At 40.8% G+C, this 18,686-nt stretch overlaps 1 protein-coding gene across 5 annotated transcripts in view; it reads left to right on the forward strand.

Moving 5' to 3' along the window:
- Nucleotides 1-18,686, forward strand: part of WASF1 (WASP family member 1) — a 222,176-nt gene that overhangs the window by 191,065 nt on the left and 12,425 nt on the right. For all 5 annotated transcript variants that reach the window (XM_077487129.1, XM_077487127.1, XM_077487126.1 and 2 more), the window contains exons 4-8: nucleotides 3,390-3,543; nucleotides 8,910-9,027; nucleotides 14,366-14,538; nucleotides 15,773-15,955; nucleotides 17,624-18,264. In XM_077487129.1, coding sequence (XP_077343255.1) covers nucleotides 3,390-3,543; nucleotides 8,910-9,027; nucleotides 14,366-14,538; nucleotides 15,773-15,955; nucleotides 17,624-18,264 — 1,269 coding nt within the window. The remainder of the gene's footprint in view (nucleotides 1-3,389; nucleotides 3,544-8,909; nucleotides 9,028-14,365; nucleotides 14,539-15,772; nucleotides 15,956-17,623; nucleotides 18,265-18,686) is intronic.

The raw sequence follows: 18,686 nt of genomic DNA on the forward strand, positions 1-18,686 counted from the left end.
TAGCTCTCATTGACACTTTTGTACCTGCCAACACGTAGTTTGGCCCATTCTTCTCGAGCAAACTGCTCCAGCTGTCTCAGGTTTGAAGGGTGCCTTCTCCAGACTGTATGTTTCAGCTATTTTCATAGATGTTCGATAGGATTTAGATCAAGGCTCATAGAGAGCCATTTAGAATACTCCAAAGTTATATTCTTAGCTGTTCTTGAGTGCTTTAAATTGTGAGTTTTTGGGTCCTTTATTCTTTCAGACACTGGGCAGTATATTTTACTGTAGAATTCCTTAAACTTCCTGAGATTTCTTTGTGCCCTCCATAGATTTAACGTATAAGCGAACCCTCCCCTTGTAAAACAACCTTACTCAGTTTAAAATAGAAATGCAAGGCAAAAACGTGTGTGTGTGTATAATATATTTACACACACACAGCATCTCACAAAAGTGAGTACACCCCTCACATTCTTGTAAATATTTTAATATATAATTTCATGTGACAACACTGAAGAGATTACACTTTGCCACAATGTAAAGTAGTGAGTGTACAGCTTGTAGAACAGTGTAAATTTGCTGTCCCCTCAAAATAACTCAACATACAGCCATTCATGTTTAAACTGCTGGCAACAAAATTGAGTACACCCCTAAGTGAAAATGTCCAAATTGGGCCCAATTAGCCATTTTCCCTCCCCAGTGTCATGTGACTCACTAGTGTTACAAGGTCTCAGGTGTAAATGGGGAGCAGGTGTGTTCAATTTGGTGTTTTCGCTCTTACTCTCATACTTGTCACTGGAAGTATAACATGGCACCCCGTGGCAAAGAACTCTCTGAGGATCTGAAAAAAATAATTGTTGCTCTACATAAAAGGTGGCTTAGGCTATAAGAAGATTGCCAAGACCCTGAAACTGAGCTGTAGCATGGTGGCCAAGACCATATAGCGGTTTAACAGGACAAGTTCCACTCAGAACAGGCCTCGCCATGGCTGACCAAAGAAGTTGAGTATATATGCTCAACGTCCTATCCAGAGGTTATGCAGGCTGCCAGCATTGCTGCAGAGGTTGAAGGGGTGGGGGGGGGGGGGTCAGCCTGTCAGTGCTCAGACTAAACGGAGCACACTGCATAAAATTGGTTTGTATGGCTGTCGTCCCAGAAGGAAGCCTCTTCTAAAGATGATGCACAAGAAAGCCTGAAAACAGTTTGCTGAAGACAAGCAGACTAAGGACATGGATTACTGGAACAATGTCCTGTGGTCTGGTCAGACCAAGATAAACGTATTTGGTTCAGATAGTGTCAAGCATGTGTGGTGGCAACCAGGTGAGGAGTACAAAAACTAGTATGTCGCCTACAATCAAGCATGGTGGTGGGAGTGTCATGGTCTGGGGCTGCATGAGTGCTGCTGGCACTGGGGAGCTACAGTTCATTGAGGGAATGAATGTCAACATGTACTGTGACATACTGAAGCAGAGCATGATTCCCTCCCTTTGGAGACTGGGACACAGGGCAGTATTCCAACATAACAACCCCAACACACCTCCAAGGTATTTAACACAAAGGAAGCAATACAAAGAGAACAGAATACTTTTAACACAAGTTCATGGTACAACATGCACATATCAGGATTATGAAATGTTAGTGTAACAAACACCAGACACAGCATAGCAGCCCCAAAACTTATAAATCATCCTTGATGTTTCACAGTGGGTGTGGTGTTCTTCTTTCTTCTTTTTTTTTGAAAAGCTTGATTTCTTTTTTGTCCGTGAACAAAGATGAATCTCCAGATGCCATGTGATTAATCAATGTGCATTTCAGCAAATTCCAGTCTGGCTTTTTTTATGTTTTTCTTTCTAATGTGGAGTCCTCTTGAGTCTTCTTCCTTTCAGCTTACTGCCGCTCAAGAAGCGACACATGGTGCGATCAGACCCTGATGTACCTTAACCTTGGAGTTCAGCTTGTATCTCTTTGAAAATTTTCCTTGGCTTATTGTCTACCACTTGCACTATTTTACTGTTCAATCTGGGGTCAATTTTTATCTTGAGGCCATGTCCAGGGATGTTAACTACACTCTCATGGACCATAATCTTCTTAATGGTATTTTCAAATGTAGCTACAGGAAGATCAAGCTGCTTGTAGAAAGTTTTTTTTTTTTTAGCCTTTTACCTTTGACAATTTTGGTCTATAATTTTTCTTGTGATACCCTTGGACAACTTGCTCCTTTGCTTTCTCTGGTCCATATTCCAGTGTGTTGCACATGAGGATACCAAACAGCAGCTTGAAGTGACTATTTTTCTCCATGTGAATAAGCCAACTGACTAATCACAAGATTGAAGACCTGTGAAATACTAATTAGTAAATTTAATTTAGTAATTACTATAAACAGTTTGAAATCTTTTTTTAGGGCCACCAACAAATCAGTGCAGAATTCCTGGGAAAGAGTTAAAGTATTGCTTATTTTATGCTTTCTTTGCCATACTCTGATATATCAAAGGAATGTAGATATACATAATGACATTTATTTTCATTTCATCACATTTGAGGAGGAATGAAGAATTGTTTGTGAGCTGTAAGAGTACAAACAAAATTGTCCATGGCTGGTACTGTGGACTTTTTAAAAGTCTAACATCAGCTTGTAGGGCATATAAACACCCTCCTGGTTGCTAATGCGGCCCCCCAATGCAGTGGCAAAGTTGTCTAGGCAGGAGAATAAAGTTCAGATGTGGTGTCAGTGGTGACGTTTTGGCATACTAGAAAAAATAATCCCGGCACAGAAAATTGGGTCATGAGCTACAGGCTAAAGCGGTTGCATAGCATGGGAGCAATGACAGAACCACATACCGGCAACTCAGAAATAGACTTTTAGGGATCTGTCAAAATAGAAATTTAGAAGCTGCAATTGCTGACTTGTTTTTGAATGTGCTTGCTTAAGGGCATCTTTTTTTCTTGCTCTACTTATTGACTCACAGATTTAGAACAAGCATGTGCATGTCAGGATATGTGATATGCACATGCTTGTTCCAGAGTCATGACTAAATAGCCTGCACCTTCTAAAACAAGTGAGCAATGAAAGCTTTTCTATTCTGACAGTTTTGTTTTAAAGAGAACCAGACACCAATGGGTATTCATAATAATCTTGCCCCTTGCTCTTAAATTTCTATAACAGTGCAGTCTTACTTTCCTGAGATTACTTTTTCTTTTTGTCATTATTTTTATACTTTTTCTGTTAAGCTGAGTTTCAGGTTATCCCACTTGAGCTCCTGCTGTTAGCTCACATGTATATTTTGTCCTGTAAGAGATTCAGCATCATTTGTTGTAGCATTTGTTTTAAAAACTACCATTTGAAGTAATTTTTCATTTACCACATACCCGTTCATGTTCAATCATTTATATTTGTTTTTGTGTTTCAGTCTCATTACAGGATATTACAATGAGGAAAGCTTTTAGAAGTTCTACCATTCAGGATCAGCAGCTGTTTGATCGCAGAACCTTGCCAATTCCACTCCAGGAAACCTATGAGTTGTGTGAACATCCACCACCTCTTGATATCCTAACACCCTACAGGTATGTATGGTTAGACTGATCCCCACATACACAGTAGACATGTTTGTGTTATCACTAGAATTTTATTTCCAGCCAAAGACAGCAAAACAAAGTGGCCCAAATTTGCATTTCTTTGCAGAAGGGCCTAATATTTTTTTCTTTTTTTGTCGTATTTGGTTTTTATTATGTTTAATTGCATAGAGGTATATTTTCTAACTTTTTTAATTCAATTGGTAGAGCTCTGTGCAAGAACAGGGCCTCTTGCATATCGGATGTTGAGTTACAAAATAAACTTGCAGAGATGAATTAAAGTGTATTCATTAATGATGAGGTCTGTAAACCTAAAGTGACACAAAACTCTGTTTAAACCACAGGTGATTACAAAAAAAATAATCCCTGCAAAGCAATGTCATACCGTGCTAATATGCATCAAATACTAGCACATTATTATAGACATACCTTAGAATGAAGCCCTCCCATGCCAAAATGTCACCACTGAGACGGCTGACATCTTTCCCACCTGAATCTAGCCACCCTCATGCTCACTCTTGAGATGGACTAGGGGTTATGGAATTTGTAGCATGGATCGGGCAGTGCACATGACTGCAACTACTGCGCTCTGGATGCCTATAAGTTATTTTTGGACCATAAGGATATAGTTTTGTGTCAAGTTAAAGTCCAACTTCAGGAGTACCCAAAAGTCCACCCTTGCAGTGGGTTCCCCACATTATAAGGGTTAAAGTGATTGTAAAGGCTTGTTGTTGTTTTTTTTTTTTTCAATTAAAATAACAAATATTGTATGTTTACCCGCTCTGTGCAATGCTATTGCAACCTCTGCTTTTGGCACTCTTGGTTCCTCCTCAGTGAACATCCCCCCCCCCCCCCCATAGGAGGAGAGTAGGAGAGAGAACAACTGTTGCCAACGCTGGATCGATTCAGGAGTCGGTTAAGTGTTGGAGGGGAGGGGGGGCTGCAGAAGTGGTAAAACCTTTTTTAACTTAATGCAGAGGATGCTTTAAGGTAAAAAAAAATGGTTTTACCTTTAGAACCACTTTAATCACTCATGTCTAGGGGTAGAGGAATGAGGAGAGATACTTGCCTTAGTGCGCACCCCATCAGGGTCCCTCTAAGGCTGTGACTAGTCTTCTGCAGCTGACTGTGTAAGCTGAGACCAGCAGCCCAGCTACAAGGCTACATTTTTAATACTCCTGGTGTTGGGATTTAAAGAATAAGTTCACCTCTGGGAACATGTTTTATGTTCCACCTGTTTTTAGGGTGGAACATGTAACATGTTCCCAATGCTGCAGCCGCTGCTTTCCCCCACCCTGAGGCAGCAGTATGGGGAAAAGTTGGCACACATGGCGGCGTCATTCATTTTCACAACTGTGTGTGAATGAACTACAAGCCCTGCCATCCTTTGCAGTTGTTGGCTTGTAGTTCTCTGCTGATGGTGCAGTGCTTTACAGGCTCCAAAAGAAAAAAATAATAAATACACATTTTTCTACCTGGAAAAAAAGTGCATTTATTTATTTTTTCTTAAAAAGTGAAGCTATCCTTTAAAAAGTATATTAAAAGGACACTGTCTAAGCAAACATGTCAGTCCTTTAAAAGTTTAAGTCAGAATTTAAAAAGTTTGCAATACATGCAGTCCTGAGAGTAAATCCTGCCTGCTGGGTAGTTCCGTTTCTTATCTATCCATTATTACAGCTCTATCCTATGTCCTTTGGTCTGTAATCAGGAGATCCTAAGAATAATGTTGCTGGGGACGCTGGGACACAAGCTAGTGTTTACTGGATAACATAATTAAGCTCACTGAAGTTCTCCTTTTTGGAGAGGCTCTTTTTTTCTCTCTCTCTCACAGGACAGAGAGGCGGCAGCAGGAATCATTGGCTCCTGCTGTCAAGCAAATCCTGTTAGCAGAGAGTGGGGCTCTATGGACGCACACAGCAGGGCTTGCAAGCTTGCCTGCACATGTGCCGTCATAGGAAGTGGCACACGGAGAAGAGGAGGAGCCTAGCGTGGCGTCTGGGGGGGGGGGGGGCATATGAGGATCATTGGGGCCACTCTGTGCAATAACATTGTTTAATATTTCAATACAAAGAGAGCCTTTACAACTCCTTGAAATTGTCTGACAGTCTTTCCATGTATACTCATTCCCACCTTGCATACTGATTAGATAAAGTTAAAACAATGGAAACAATCACCTGGTAAAACAACCCATTCAGTTTAAAATAGAAATAAAAGGCAAAACGTTTTTGTATAGGTTTACAAAAAACGTTATAAATACCTTTTTTCTCAATTTTTTTTAAGTTCCCCTCTGTTCTCAGCTGCATACGAGCTGTGTGGAGGAGAGCAGAAGTACACTGATCTTCCCAGTGAAAGGCTATGCAGGGGAGGTATGTCAGGACAAGACTGATCATTGGAGGAGAGCACACGGAGTTCCCAGCACAGCTAGAGAACTGACCATGGTGTGCTCTCCTACTTAGTGTGGTCAGTTTTTAAAGTGGGAGTAAACTCTCATGGTTGATATTTACTTATAGGTAAACCTATAATAAGGCTTACCTAAAAGGTACAATAAACGTTTAGGAGATATGTTCTTGTGAATGGGCCAGTGACGTCACCGGCACATGCTCTTTGAAGGAACTGCATGCTCATGCCATTCCTTAAGAGTCCTGCATCCCACGCATGTGCGGTAGTGATGCCATCACGGCATGGCCAATCAAATAGCCGGAGGATGCGAATCTGGGAGGAAGACCGTGTGAAGATGGAAGCCCTGTCGGTGGTGAATGCGCATTGCTAGAGGGCTTCATTTTAAGGTAAGTTTCATAGAATGTGCTGATGCATACTAGCACATTATAATTTTACCTTGCAGGTTTAAAAAAAAAAAAAAAAAAAAAAAAAGCATTGCGGTTTACTACCGCTTTAATAGGAGATCAGAGGGACTGACAGGAACACCACAGGATACTTTCTCGTACAAGTACATGGTACAGTAGGGACATATCAGGAAATGTTGGGCTAACACATGCTTTAAGAAAAATGGATAAATTCCTTTACTAAAGAATACTAACGGTAGAACAATTTATTACATGTCTGACGTTTTACATGTTTTTTTGTTATGACCTGTGTGTATTGCAACGGTTCTTAAAAATATAATTTAAAAGTATAGATTTGTTAGTGTGACTCATTCTGTGTTGTCTCAAAGCAGTAGGCCAAATTGTGTTTAAAAAATAAGAGTTTGAATCTGATTGGAGGCTGTAGAGCAATGTAGACCATTCCAACCATTTGTCTCCTCTCCAATTGTCTTTGAAAATACAGCTTAGTTGCTGCAGTGAGGACATGCTGTACCGCAGATGTCACACGTTTATGCCCAATTATTTCAACATGCCAATTAAAATAATGTGCTGTACTCTGAGCATTCTGCTCAAGTGTTAGGTTAAACTGCCATCCCAGGAAATCCTCCTCTCCTCTTTTTTAATGTGCAGATTGATGCCAGGAGTCTTTCATCTTATCCAATATTCACTCAAGAGGATTAACAGAATCCTTTTTAAAATCTGTGTTTGATCGTGCTGCATATAGTTAAAATTCTAGCAAGTTTTTTCCTTTGAATGTTAGTTGATTGTATATGCAAAACAATCTTAAAGTATAATTAAAGGCAAAACTTTTTTTCTAGTTTTGGATGGAGTGGAGAGCTATTGGAACACCTGTCAGTTTTTTATTGGCAACCAACAATTTAACAAGCAGAAAACACAATTTTGTCAGGATTGAAGGATGTTAGGACATAAAGACTTTTACATGTACTATAGATGTGCTGTATCAAAGAGAAAAGGTCACAAATAGAAAGTGACCAAAAAGCGAGGCTCACCGAAGAGCAAAACACTGATTTCTATAATCAGTTCCTCTTTATTCAAAAATTTTCTAAAATGTAAGTGGTACAAGAAATAACTGAGACACGTTTATGGGCAGGATCAAAAGGCCGCTATCAAAATCACAAACATATAAAAAGTTACAGACTGGGCAATTGCTACAGTCAGAACCAGCACAGACAAGGGGGAAACCACATACTAACATGCATACATAAAACACTTTTTGGTCACTTTCTATTTGTGACCTTTTCTCTTTGGTACATGGCTGCATGGAGATTAGAGAGCATTCACTGTCTAATCACTTGATGTACACTTTACACGTAATCACAGTAGGCTTAGTTTTTCTATTAATCTTGTATACTATAGATGTGCTGTAATACAGTTTAGGTCAGACACTGGAAACATTATGGAATGGCCCTTTAACTGAAAACAAGGGGAGTTTGGTATGGAAGGTGTAAGTAAATCTGAAACTGACTTGAAGTTATATGCAGTCCTCAGAACTGCAACACTACACACACAAAAGTAAAATAATGAAGATGAAATTAAGTAGATCTATAGGCAAAACTTTTTTCCCCCCAATATGGCTAGAACAAGGGAGGGTTATAACCGTTCAGATCTTTTTTTTTATATCTGTGCTCCCATTAAGAAAATTCCACCTCTCTATTTGTCCTGTTTATCGTTATCATTGAAAGTAAAAGAAAATCACAAATTTTGGGTTGTCCCTAAAAAAGTTATATTGGGGAAATCTTCCATTGGGGACACTAGTTCTGGTGACCTGGGGGTCCCCAAGGGATTCTCTTTGCAGAGATTTCCTCTCACTTCCTGTTTGGCTATGGGACAGGATGTGAAGGGAAATCTCCCCAATGGGACACAGATATCAAAAAAAATGTTTTGCATTTGCATCTATAGTAAATCTAAAAGTCTCAACTTCAATCCTGACAAAAATGCATGTTAAATTGTTGGTTGCCTGGCTGTCCTTATAATGCTTTGTGAAGCTAGTTTTGGGTCAGAAATATATTGTTTGATAGTACCTTAAGGGAGAAGTCCAGCCTGAGCTTTTTAGGCTGGGCTTCTCCTATGGGTCACAGGATGCAATTCGTTTTGCACTCCTGTGACCCGTTTTCAGCTGAGAGTGGTCTGAAATCTGCTCTCCGCTGACGTCACTGGAATCAGTCCAGGCAGTGTGACTGGTGGCAGTCTCAGCCTCTCAGCGAGCCGCTGAGACAGCCGCTCCACAGCTCACCACTCCAAAGAAGGAGGAGGAGCAGAGTAGAAGAGCTGCTGACTGACAGGCAGCAGCTCTCTGCTCAGGGAGGTGAGAGAACTGAGCCGTCAGAGGTGTTTGGTGGCTCGGTTCTCAGTGAAGAGGAGGCGGGGGACAGATGCAGCATCGGTCTGATGCTGCATCCACCTGGGTAAGTATGAGTCTACAAAAAATAACAACCTATACTTCTCTTTTAATATAAAACATGATTTCAATCAGCAAGACTTGAATATTTACATGTCTAAATTTTGTTTCTATAGAGATGATGGTAAAGAAGGCCTAAAATTTTACACAAATCCATCCTACTTCTTTGATTTATGGAAAGAGAAGATGTTGCAGGACACAGAGGACAAACGGAAGGAGAAGCGAAAACAAAAGGTATTTAAAATTTACTAAATGGAAGCCCATCATACTATCTTGTACTTGTAAGGCAGCCTGCTGCATATATCAGTCTTAATTATAAGGTGAAAGGATACGTTTACTTTTCTGAGCATGTTGCACCTTACACCAGTAATTCGCTGGTAATATGTAACATGCGCCAGACCTGCCACCCACACCCCTGATCCCTCACCCCACCCCCTCTGTGGCAGCGGGTGGGGGTTCTTCTCCCAGCACCCTCTGTCACATTTTGAAAATAGCATGGCCATGCAGGGCTCTGCCCATATGGCCGCATCATTCATTCACAGCAATATGTGAATGAAAGAACTACAAGTATCATCATCCATTGCGAATGAAGGCTTGTAGTTCTCAATTCATTCACAAGCCCTGCAGTCTGTAAATGCTCAGCCTGTATCAGAGGTCTTGCCTGCAGGATCCTGACATTGCACCCCTGATCAGGGGTGCAATGCTCTCCAGGCTCATGAGGGGAAAAAAAAATATGTGCATTTATTATTTTTCCTAAAAGGTGAACTAATCCTTTAAAATAGTTTCAAGAGCATTACATGGCACTGCAGTTTACATCTATTTGACTTATTGAGGTTGATGGGGATATGTTTACTCAAAGTGTAAGTCTACCCTAAAACTAAAATCCCTGCATCTACAGACATCCAGATTCTAAGACTAACCTATCTAGCCCTCTAAAGAAGAAATCGGTATGCATATCTTTTCTGAAGGCGATCCCACCCAATCTCCAGCTGCGGAAGCTCTGCAGAGAACACAGCCAACAAACGGTTGTGAAATTAATCAGGAGGGACATCAACCATAGACTTACTATGGGACTTCCGTCGTCCAATGTCTCCTCTGCACCCGCCTCTACAGAGAAGCGTGGGAGCGGGTTGGATCGGCTGCAGGTATGTATAGTGATGTATAGTGATTTCTTCTTTACATGGTTAGATAGGTTAGTGTTAGATCGTGACACACAAATATAATTGTGGAAGACCTAGAAGTTAACGTTTTTTTGCTCCCCGCATTTCCACTTGCATAAATGCGTCTGCTAATTATGAACTGCATGCTGTGTGCTGCATAAACCTTTTCTTTTTTATAAATATTCTCTCAATTCAATAAATAAAATTTGAAATTCACTGGTTTGGTAAAGAGGAACTCCTTACAATTTTTTATTTTTTTTATACTTAATCACTTGCTGCCCACTGTATAGCAAAATGATGGCGGCAAAGTGCTTGTGTTATCCTGACCAAACATCATAAGACGTGATCAGGATAACAGAGCTGGCGCGCGCCCTCTGGGGCACACAGCGTGGCGACCAGAGGTGCAGGGGCGATCGGAGGTGCGGTGTGTCAATTTGTACACCGCAACTATGATCATGGTATGAAGCCTCTAACAGAGGTTTCTTACTACGTCATCAGCTGTGACCAATCACAGCTGATCATTGCCTGAACCAGGAAGTGCCGGTAAATGGCTTTCCTCGGTTCATGCTGACAGGGAAAGCCAATCGTCTGCTCTCTCTGTCAGAGGGGGTCTGCTGATAATCAGCACAGCCCCCATAAAAAGGTGCCCATCAGCTGCCAGCCTATCCCCCTCTATAAACGCCTGTTGGTGACCATAAAAGTGCCAATCAGTGCCCAGAAAAGTGGCAATCAGTACCCCATTAGTAATGCCTGTTAGTAGATTCTCATCAGTGCTGCCTATCCAGTACCACCCCCATCAGTGCCGCCTATCAATGCCCATCAGGTTTTTTTTTTTTCAAAATTGGCTGTCTTTTTCTGTTTATAGGGCAAAAATTAAAAATCGTAGAGGCAATCAAATACCATCAAAAGAAAGCCCTATTTGTGGGAAGAAATTGATAAAATTTAGTATAGGGACAGTGTTGCATGACCGCACAATTGTCATTCAAAGTGCAACAGCGCTGAAATCTGAAAATTGTCCTGGGCAGGAAGGGAGGAAAGTGCCTGGTATTGAAGTGGTTAATGTCTCAAAGACCTTGTCCCACTGCCTGGTGCTAAGATGAAACCTCCTTTAGCTGCTCGGAGAAACTTTTGGCATGCATAGACATTCTACATCTGCACACGGGTCTTCGTTCATTTAAACCTTATTAAATCTTTAATTTTGTTTGTATAAAATTAGCAGCCTGAAACAATAGTGCTCCTATTTTACATAGAATTGTTTCAAACCATGTTTAGCCCTTATGTCAAGCTAAAAGCAAACTAGCCTGCTAGAGAGTTAGGTAAGTAATAGTTTCTTCTGCAGCCCCCTGATCTCAACAAGCATTCAACCATTAAGAGGGAGAGGGTATGGGGCCTACTGCAAGGGTTATATTTTTTATTGTGCCTGGAGTTGGGCTTTAAATTGACAAAGGCTTCTGTGCCAGATACTGTATATAACATCTTTACAAAACTTTATGGGATAGTTTGTTGAAGGGTTAGTCTGTTTTGGCTTGTTTAAAAAGTAACACAGACTGTTGGTAGGGATCTGTAGGGACGAAGTGGTAAGGTCTACTGATTTGAATTATTGGGATAATCTTTTACTGTGGTTCATACTGGAATGCTTATAGCGGAGTACCGTATGGTATAGAAAGTCACACAAGTGGAATAGAGAATTCAACAGTAGGGGATAAAATACCACGACTTGGAATGAACCCAAATGTAATAGTAAAAATCTGGAAAAAAGCCTTCTATAGAGACTATGAATGCCAAATAAGAAAAGACAAAAGCTCAATGTTTTTTTTTTTTTTTTAAGCATGATATCATAAGCATAAATGCACCTATTTATGAGTACTAGAATATAAGATATGTACATTATCAGTACATTTTTTGATGTGCTGCGGATTGTAGGAATATTATTTAAAGCTAGTGTTTAGACCTTACAGTTTTTTTTTAATGAACACATAACTTGGAATAAAACCAAATGTTATAGTAAAAATCTGGTAAATAGCCTTCCATAGAGACTATGAATGGTAAATAAAAAAGGACAAAAGCTTTCCCTTGCCCTGTCCTGGTTCGGGGCGCTACAACGTCCTTAAGATGAACGCGATGCCCAGACTCCTGTACTTATTACAAACACTGCCTATCAAAATACCCCAGTCTTATTTTCACGCGGTCCGATCAGCATTTATTAAATTCATCTGGTGAGGTAAACACCCACGCCTTGCCAGAAAGTTGTTGTTAAGACCTAAGCTTAGAGGAGGTACTGGATTGCCAGTTCCTGCTCTGTATTACTTAGCGACACACATGGCCAGGGTGGTTGACTGGTGCCGACATGGTTACACAAAATTGTGGGTAACACTAGAACAGGAGGCCACCCATGCTCCACTCGCTGGATTACCATGGGTAGAAAAAACTCACACTACCCATCTGACAGCTCACCCTTTAATTGGCCCTACCCTGGTGGAAATGGATAGATTTTTGTTTCGTCTATCCTCGCTGAGCAATTTCTCTTCCCCAATGACTCCACTTGTGGGGTATCCAGGGTTTACACCTGGCCTCACCGACCCAACTTTTTATTCACAAGCCCCACACGGAATGCTGAGGGCTTCCCAGCTATTACAGCCTTCTGGCTGGCTCCCTAAAGAAACTATGTCCTCGGGACAAGCCCCTCTAACATTGAATCATTGGAGGACTATTAATTTCTCACATTTCCTGGGCTCACTGCTTAAACCAGTGCTATTCACCCAAAAACTTCATTCTTTCGAGGGACTGTCTGGGGAGGGCATGATTTGGGGTTTCCTATCTACTGCCTATAAATCTTTGCTGGAACTCCATGCCACTGAGGATCCCCCATATCTGGCAAAATGGGAGAAACACCTGGGAGTTACATTCTCGGTACCCCAAAAAGAGCGCATACTTTTCTTTGCACAGAAGTCTGCTTTATGTAGCAAATACCAGGAGACCACATACAAAATAAATACACGCTGGTATAAAACCTAGTCAGTCCTGGCAAAGATATTCCCCAACCAAACGGACTGCTGTTGGCGATGTGGCCTTCACCAGGGAACTATCTTGTACATATTCTGGGAATGCCCAGTGCTTAAAACTTTTTGGGAGCCGGTCCTCAAACTCGTACATACATTTACTAACATTTCCCTACAGGACAACCCAGCTGCAGTCCTGCTAAACCTTACTCTTTTATCAAGGAAACGTTCTCATAAATCTCTTCCTCAAACACCACTTTAATGCAGTACGAGCATGCATCCCGGCTCTATGGAAACAACAATCTCCGCCAACAGTGCCTCAATGGTTCGCCAGGGTGAGGGATATAGAGCAAATGGAAGACTTGACCTTGGTTCTGCGAGATAAGACGGAGGAACACCAGACCAGATGGTTTTATTGGGTCCAATACCACATCTCCGATGAATATCAAGATTTTTGCCAGTGGACCCTATTGTCTGTCAGGGCTTGATGACCCTAGCTCCCGGGGGATGAAACATCCCCCGCCTTATTGCAACCCCCTCCTTTCTTTCTTTTTTTTTTCTTCCTCTCCTCCCCATTCTCTTTTCATCCCCCTCTAGTATTCTTTTCCCCACCTAAGTCTATCCCCGATTTCTACCTCACTTGAAAAAAAATAAAAGAACGGCGTGTTCAGGACCTCGTAATACACACAGTTATAAACTTCTAACAGGGACTTGGCTGATCTCTCTTTTCCTTTAGGAAGGAGAGATTGCCCCTAACACAAATGGATTGGAGAAGTCATGGCAATTTATTATAAGAATTATCTTTTTCTTGATACAATAAGTATTTACCTTACTCCTCTGCAGTATATCTGAGTATTGGTTGTGTTAATGATGTTAACTATTGACTGTATGTTCTTGCGAAGTTACCTTCTAATTGTATCTGTTACATACCCTTCAATAATAAAATTTTAATAAAAAAAAAAAAAAGACAAAAGCTCAACAGTTTTTTTTTCATAAAGTGATTGGTAAACAGCCTAGCCTTTTGCAGCATATTAGCATACATACCACTCATTTTCTAATGCGCTGCCAATTGTAGGAAGATTATTTAAAGCTAGTGTTTAGACAATACAGGTATTGCTGATTTCTGAATGAACACATAACTAGATTAAAGAGTGTCTTCATGCTGGCCTGGTATTTCACTTTCACTTTGCTCAAGCCAAAGATATCATTGTTCCTCAGCTACTGAACATACCATTTTAATATCTTGATGGTTTTATTCTGTACTTTTCTTTATAGGTTTATGTTGCCTCATAAAATAGTTTGTGTTTTTATTTTTGAATGTTTCTTAGCAAAATGTAAATTTGGCTGGTGATTAAGTTGGCGAAGGCTGCTACTTGCATGCTTATACCTTAATATTTTTGTAACCTTTTGTAGCAAAAGAATATTGATCGTCCGCATGAGCCAGAGAAAGTGCCTCGAGCTCCACATGACAGACGTCGTCAGTGGCAGAAGTTGGCTCTGGGTGCTGAGCTGGCGGAAGATGATTTAGATTTCGGACTGAAACATGTGGAGATAGTAAATGGACCAGCATCACATTTTGAAACAAGGTTTGCTTGCATTATATTTTCTTATGCATTCCAGTCTTATGATGTGTTGAAGTATAACTAAAGGCAAAACTTTTTTGTAGCTTTGGATAGAGTGCAGAGATATTGGAATGCTTGTCAGTGTTTATTGCCTTCTGAGCCTTCTCTGTTTGTCCTGTTTAGCATCATTATTAAAAGTGAAAGTAAAAGAAAATCCTACATTTTGGATTATTCCTAAAAAAAGTTAATAGGGGGAAATCGTCCGTAGGGGACAATAGTTCTGGTGACCAGGGGGTCCTCAAGGAATTCCCTTAATTTGCACGGATACCCCCCACTTCCTGTTTGGCTATAGGACAGGAAGTGAAGAGAAATATCTGCGATGGGACACAGATGGCGAAAAAAAATCTGATTGCTCTATCCAAAATGGAAAAAAATGTTTTGCCCTTAGTTCTACTTTGGGAGTTAGTTTATAGACTTTGGTAGATGCTGAAGGGTTAAAAGACCTAACCATTTTCTACATCTTTTGAGACTGATGAGATTTCTGATCCCTGGTTCCCAAACCTGCATGTTTACTGCATCCATTGTGAAGGGTTCCCACTCCATCAATAGATCTTATGTATTTGTTTTTTTGGAGCAAGCAACCAAGGGAGTAGGAATGCCCCAAGATCTAAGGGTCAGTCTGACCAGACAGTCTTTGTAAAAACCACTTTAGAATGTACAAATCAATTTGTTTCCAATCTGCAAGACAATTGGACTACATTGTTTGTTATTGGTAGCTCTAAAGAAGATTGTACAATGATTGCAACTTATTTGGTGAGCTTAAGAAAAACCTAGGCTAGAACAGTGGCAAACAGATCAGATGTCTCAGGGGTCTCAAACTGGTCTCCCTCCAGCTGTTGCGAAATTACAAGTCCCATGAGGCATTGCATGGCTGACAGTTATAAGCATGTCTCCCACACACAGAGGCATGATGGGACTTGTAGTTTTGCAGCAGCTGGAGGGCCGCCAGTTTGAGACCCCTACAGGTGATTCAGGCTATTAGATCCTAGTCTTGTCTTGGTGGCATTCAGTAAGCTTATCATTTTCAGCAAGCATGTTCATATCTGCACACTGAGTGCAAAAAGCTTCCTATTATGTGTGCATAAATTGTTATAACTACCTCAGTAATTCTCTCTGTAGTGTTTAATGAGTTTTCCAATTAAAGGTATATCCTATATTTATCACTACATGTTAGTATAAACTCACCTTTTGTTACTAGGCCACAAGCTTATGGAGAAAATGCAGATGGAACCTTCTCGCTTGCAGCACTACCTTACAGCCAGATGAATGATCTTCTGAACAGGGTTCAGGGTGAAGAAAGGGTTTTGGTAAGGCCTCATGAACCGCCGCCTCCTCCACCAATGCACGCTGCCGGAGATGGAAAAGCCATGCCAGTTATCAGGTGGGCAATTTTATAATAAAGTGTAGTGTGTTAATCTAAGAAACAATATTTAATTCATGCCCAGTACATATCCCCTCACTTAAATCCCAAGCAGTGCTTTAAACACTGCCAAGTTTGCTTCAGGGACCTACAAACTACACTTCTCTCTAGGTTATTGGGATGAGGAGACAGGAGGTGTTTTCTAGTACAAATCAGGAACAGGCAGACTAGGGTAAGAACACCTTCTGCTCCATAGATATAGTACATGGAGGGAACGTTGTCATGCTAAGACAATGTGTCACAGGCATAATCAACAGGTAAAAATATAGGCAACAAATCTTTAAAAGTGTATTCAAACCCAAGAACAAACTGCTGCAGCTTGCCAGTCTTTAACTGTGGTGGCTGCATTAGTTTTCTGCTTTTTCAAAAAAAAAGTACCTACGGACCTTTAAGTATCCTCATGAGCAATATGATTGGTTACAGTCGGATCTAGAAATGTTCAGGTATTTATAAGCTCTTCCAGCCTGAACTATGACTTCTGGCTTAGCTTGCCTAGGGTAAAGTTGATCGGCCTCTCTCCATAGGCACAAACATGCCACTGTTAGGAATATATTGCTCAGCTGCTAGGGTTGTGGGCTGCCTAGACCTGTCATGAAAATATATCAAAAGAAGCTAAAAGTAGTTAGTCACATTTAACTGTGCTTGTTGTGCAATGTTAATCCATTCAACAGGACAAGTCTGGTTAAATGTGACAAAATACTACTAGCTATACAATTTCCTGGATTAATAATGGATATCAACAAAAAAAAAGGTTTGCCTGATGGTCTTCGATGTTGCAAATTTGCCTCCTGGTATCCCTTCTCTGTTTACCTCTATCAGAAGCAGAACACATGGGGGTTAATTTAATAAAACTGCAGAGTTCAAAATCTGGTGCAATTGTGTATGGTAGCCAATCAGCTTCTAACTTCAGCTTGTTCAATTAAGCTTTGATGAAAAAAAAAACAGAAGCTGATTGGTTTCTATGCAGAGCTGCACCAGATTTTGCACTCTCCAGTAAATCCAACCCCATGGTGTAGTTTTACTGTGGGTACCTGACCTGGTGCAGATCTCACGTGTAGGCTGTGGATAGCCAGAGGAGAACAGAAATTTCTGGTGAGCAGTTGTTACTGGATATTGAGTTAGAGGAAGTTATGAGGTGGGCTCCACAAGGGTTCACCGTCCAATTTTTTAAATCTTTTTTTTTTGTTTTGTTTTTTGTGATAAATTAAAAATAGTGGTTTAGAGTTGGACAAGATACTTCTAAAAGGATTTGCAAGTTTCAAATTACAGACTGAAGCCTCCATTGGTTTTCCTTTCCTTTTCTTTTTTTTTTTTAAGATTTGTTACCATATCTACCGTATTATATTTTATTGAATTGTACATGTTTGGACTGAGGTGATTACATGATATTATTTCCAGAAATGACTTTCTGATTATTATATCTAGTCTTTAGATAAATATATATCATGTAAACACCTCAGTCCAGACTGAGAAACTGTCCATGTTAAATTGGTTAGAAAAACATCTTCTCCATTTCTTTCTTTTTTTTTTTATATAGTAGTAAAAATATTTGTAATCTAGATGCTTGTTAATTTGTCTAAAATGTTTTATGAACTGCTTTATTACCAATGCTTTGTCTTACTATTCTAGTGCCACACAAGGTTTGAATGAAAACCGGCCACAGTCTCCAGCTATGGGAAGAACGCAAGTGTTTGTGAGCCCTTCGCCACCACCACCACCACCTCTTCCTCCTCCTCCTCCACCCCTTCCATCTGCACTTTCTGCATCTTCACTGCGCTCATCTATATCATCCACTCCTCCGCCTCCTATTCCTCCACCACCACCACCTCCTGCAACTAGCTTACAGAATACTGCTGTGCCACCAGCACCAGCTCCTCTTCAGATAGCACCTGGAGTACTTCACCCAGCAGCACCTCCTGTAGCCCCTCCTCTTGTACAGCCTTCCCCTCCATCATCACGTTCTGCTCAACCAGGTGAAGCTGTGCCAGTACATCCACTTCCACAAACTGAAGCACAGGGGCTTCCACCACCACCTCCTCCACCACCTTTACCTCCTCCTGGAATGCGTCCCTCTTCCCCTGTTGCAGTCCCACCACTCTCTCACCCCCCTGCAGGTTTACATCCTCTAGCATCTATTGCACCTGGCTCTCATGCTCCTTTGCTTCCCTCATCCCCACCATCACAAGTTGCTCCTGAGCCCAAGCGACATCCATCTACTCTGCCAGTGATCAGTGACGCAAGAAGTGTTCTACTGGAAGCAATACGAAAAGGTTAGAATTATGTTTGCATGACCGTAGCTTTGCTACTCATGGTGTGTTAGTATATTTAAAATAGAGAAGCTTTGGTGTTTATTTTACAATGTTATATTTAAAATAATAGACCTAAAACAGAATCATAACAAAATAAACATTTTTTTTATGCCAAATAAATTTAGCGTAGGAGTAATGGTCCTCTGCCAACAGACTGTATGTACTACTGGTTCCCAGACCAACTGGTGCAGTCAGTCATTTAGTCTTCAACCTTTGTCGGACCCTAGATGTGCTTCGGACAACCCAAAATAAAACCTTCATAACATGGCCTGTCCCTCTTCCTCTACTGCTGCTGCTACTCTTGCTGGCAGATACTTGCTGTGTGTTACAGCAGGGTATTATAGGAGCTGAAATCTCTGCTGTGAAAAACTGAGCTTCTGAAC

This window comes from Lithobates pipiens, unplaced genomic scaffold, assembly GCF_037356315.1.
Source record: "Lithobates pipiens isolate NorthernLeopardFrog02 unplaced genomic scaffold, aLitPip1_a1.2 Scaffold_18, whole genome shotgun sequence".
In the NCBI taxonomy this organism is placed as follows: domain Eukaryota; kingdom Metazoa; phylum Chordata; class Amphibia; order Anura; family Ranidae; genus Lithobates; species Lithobates pipiens.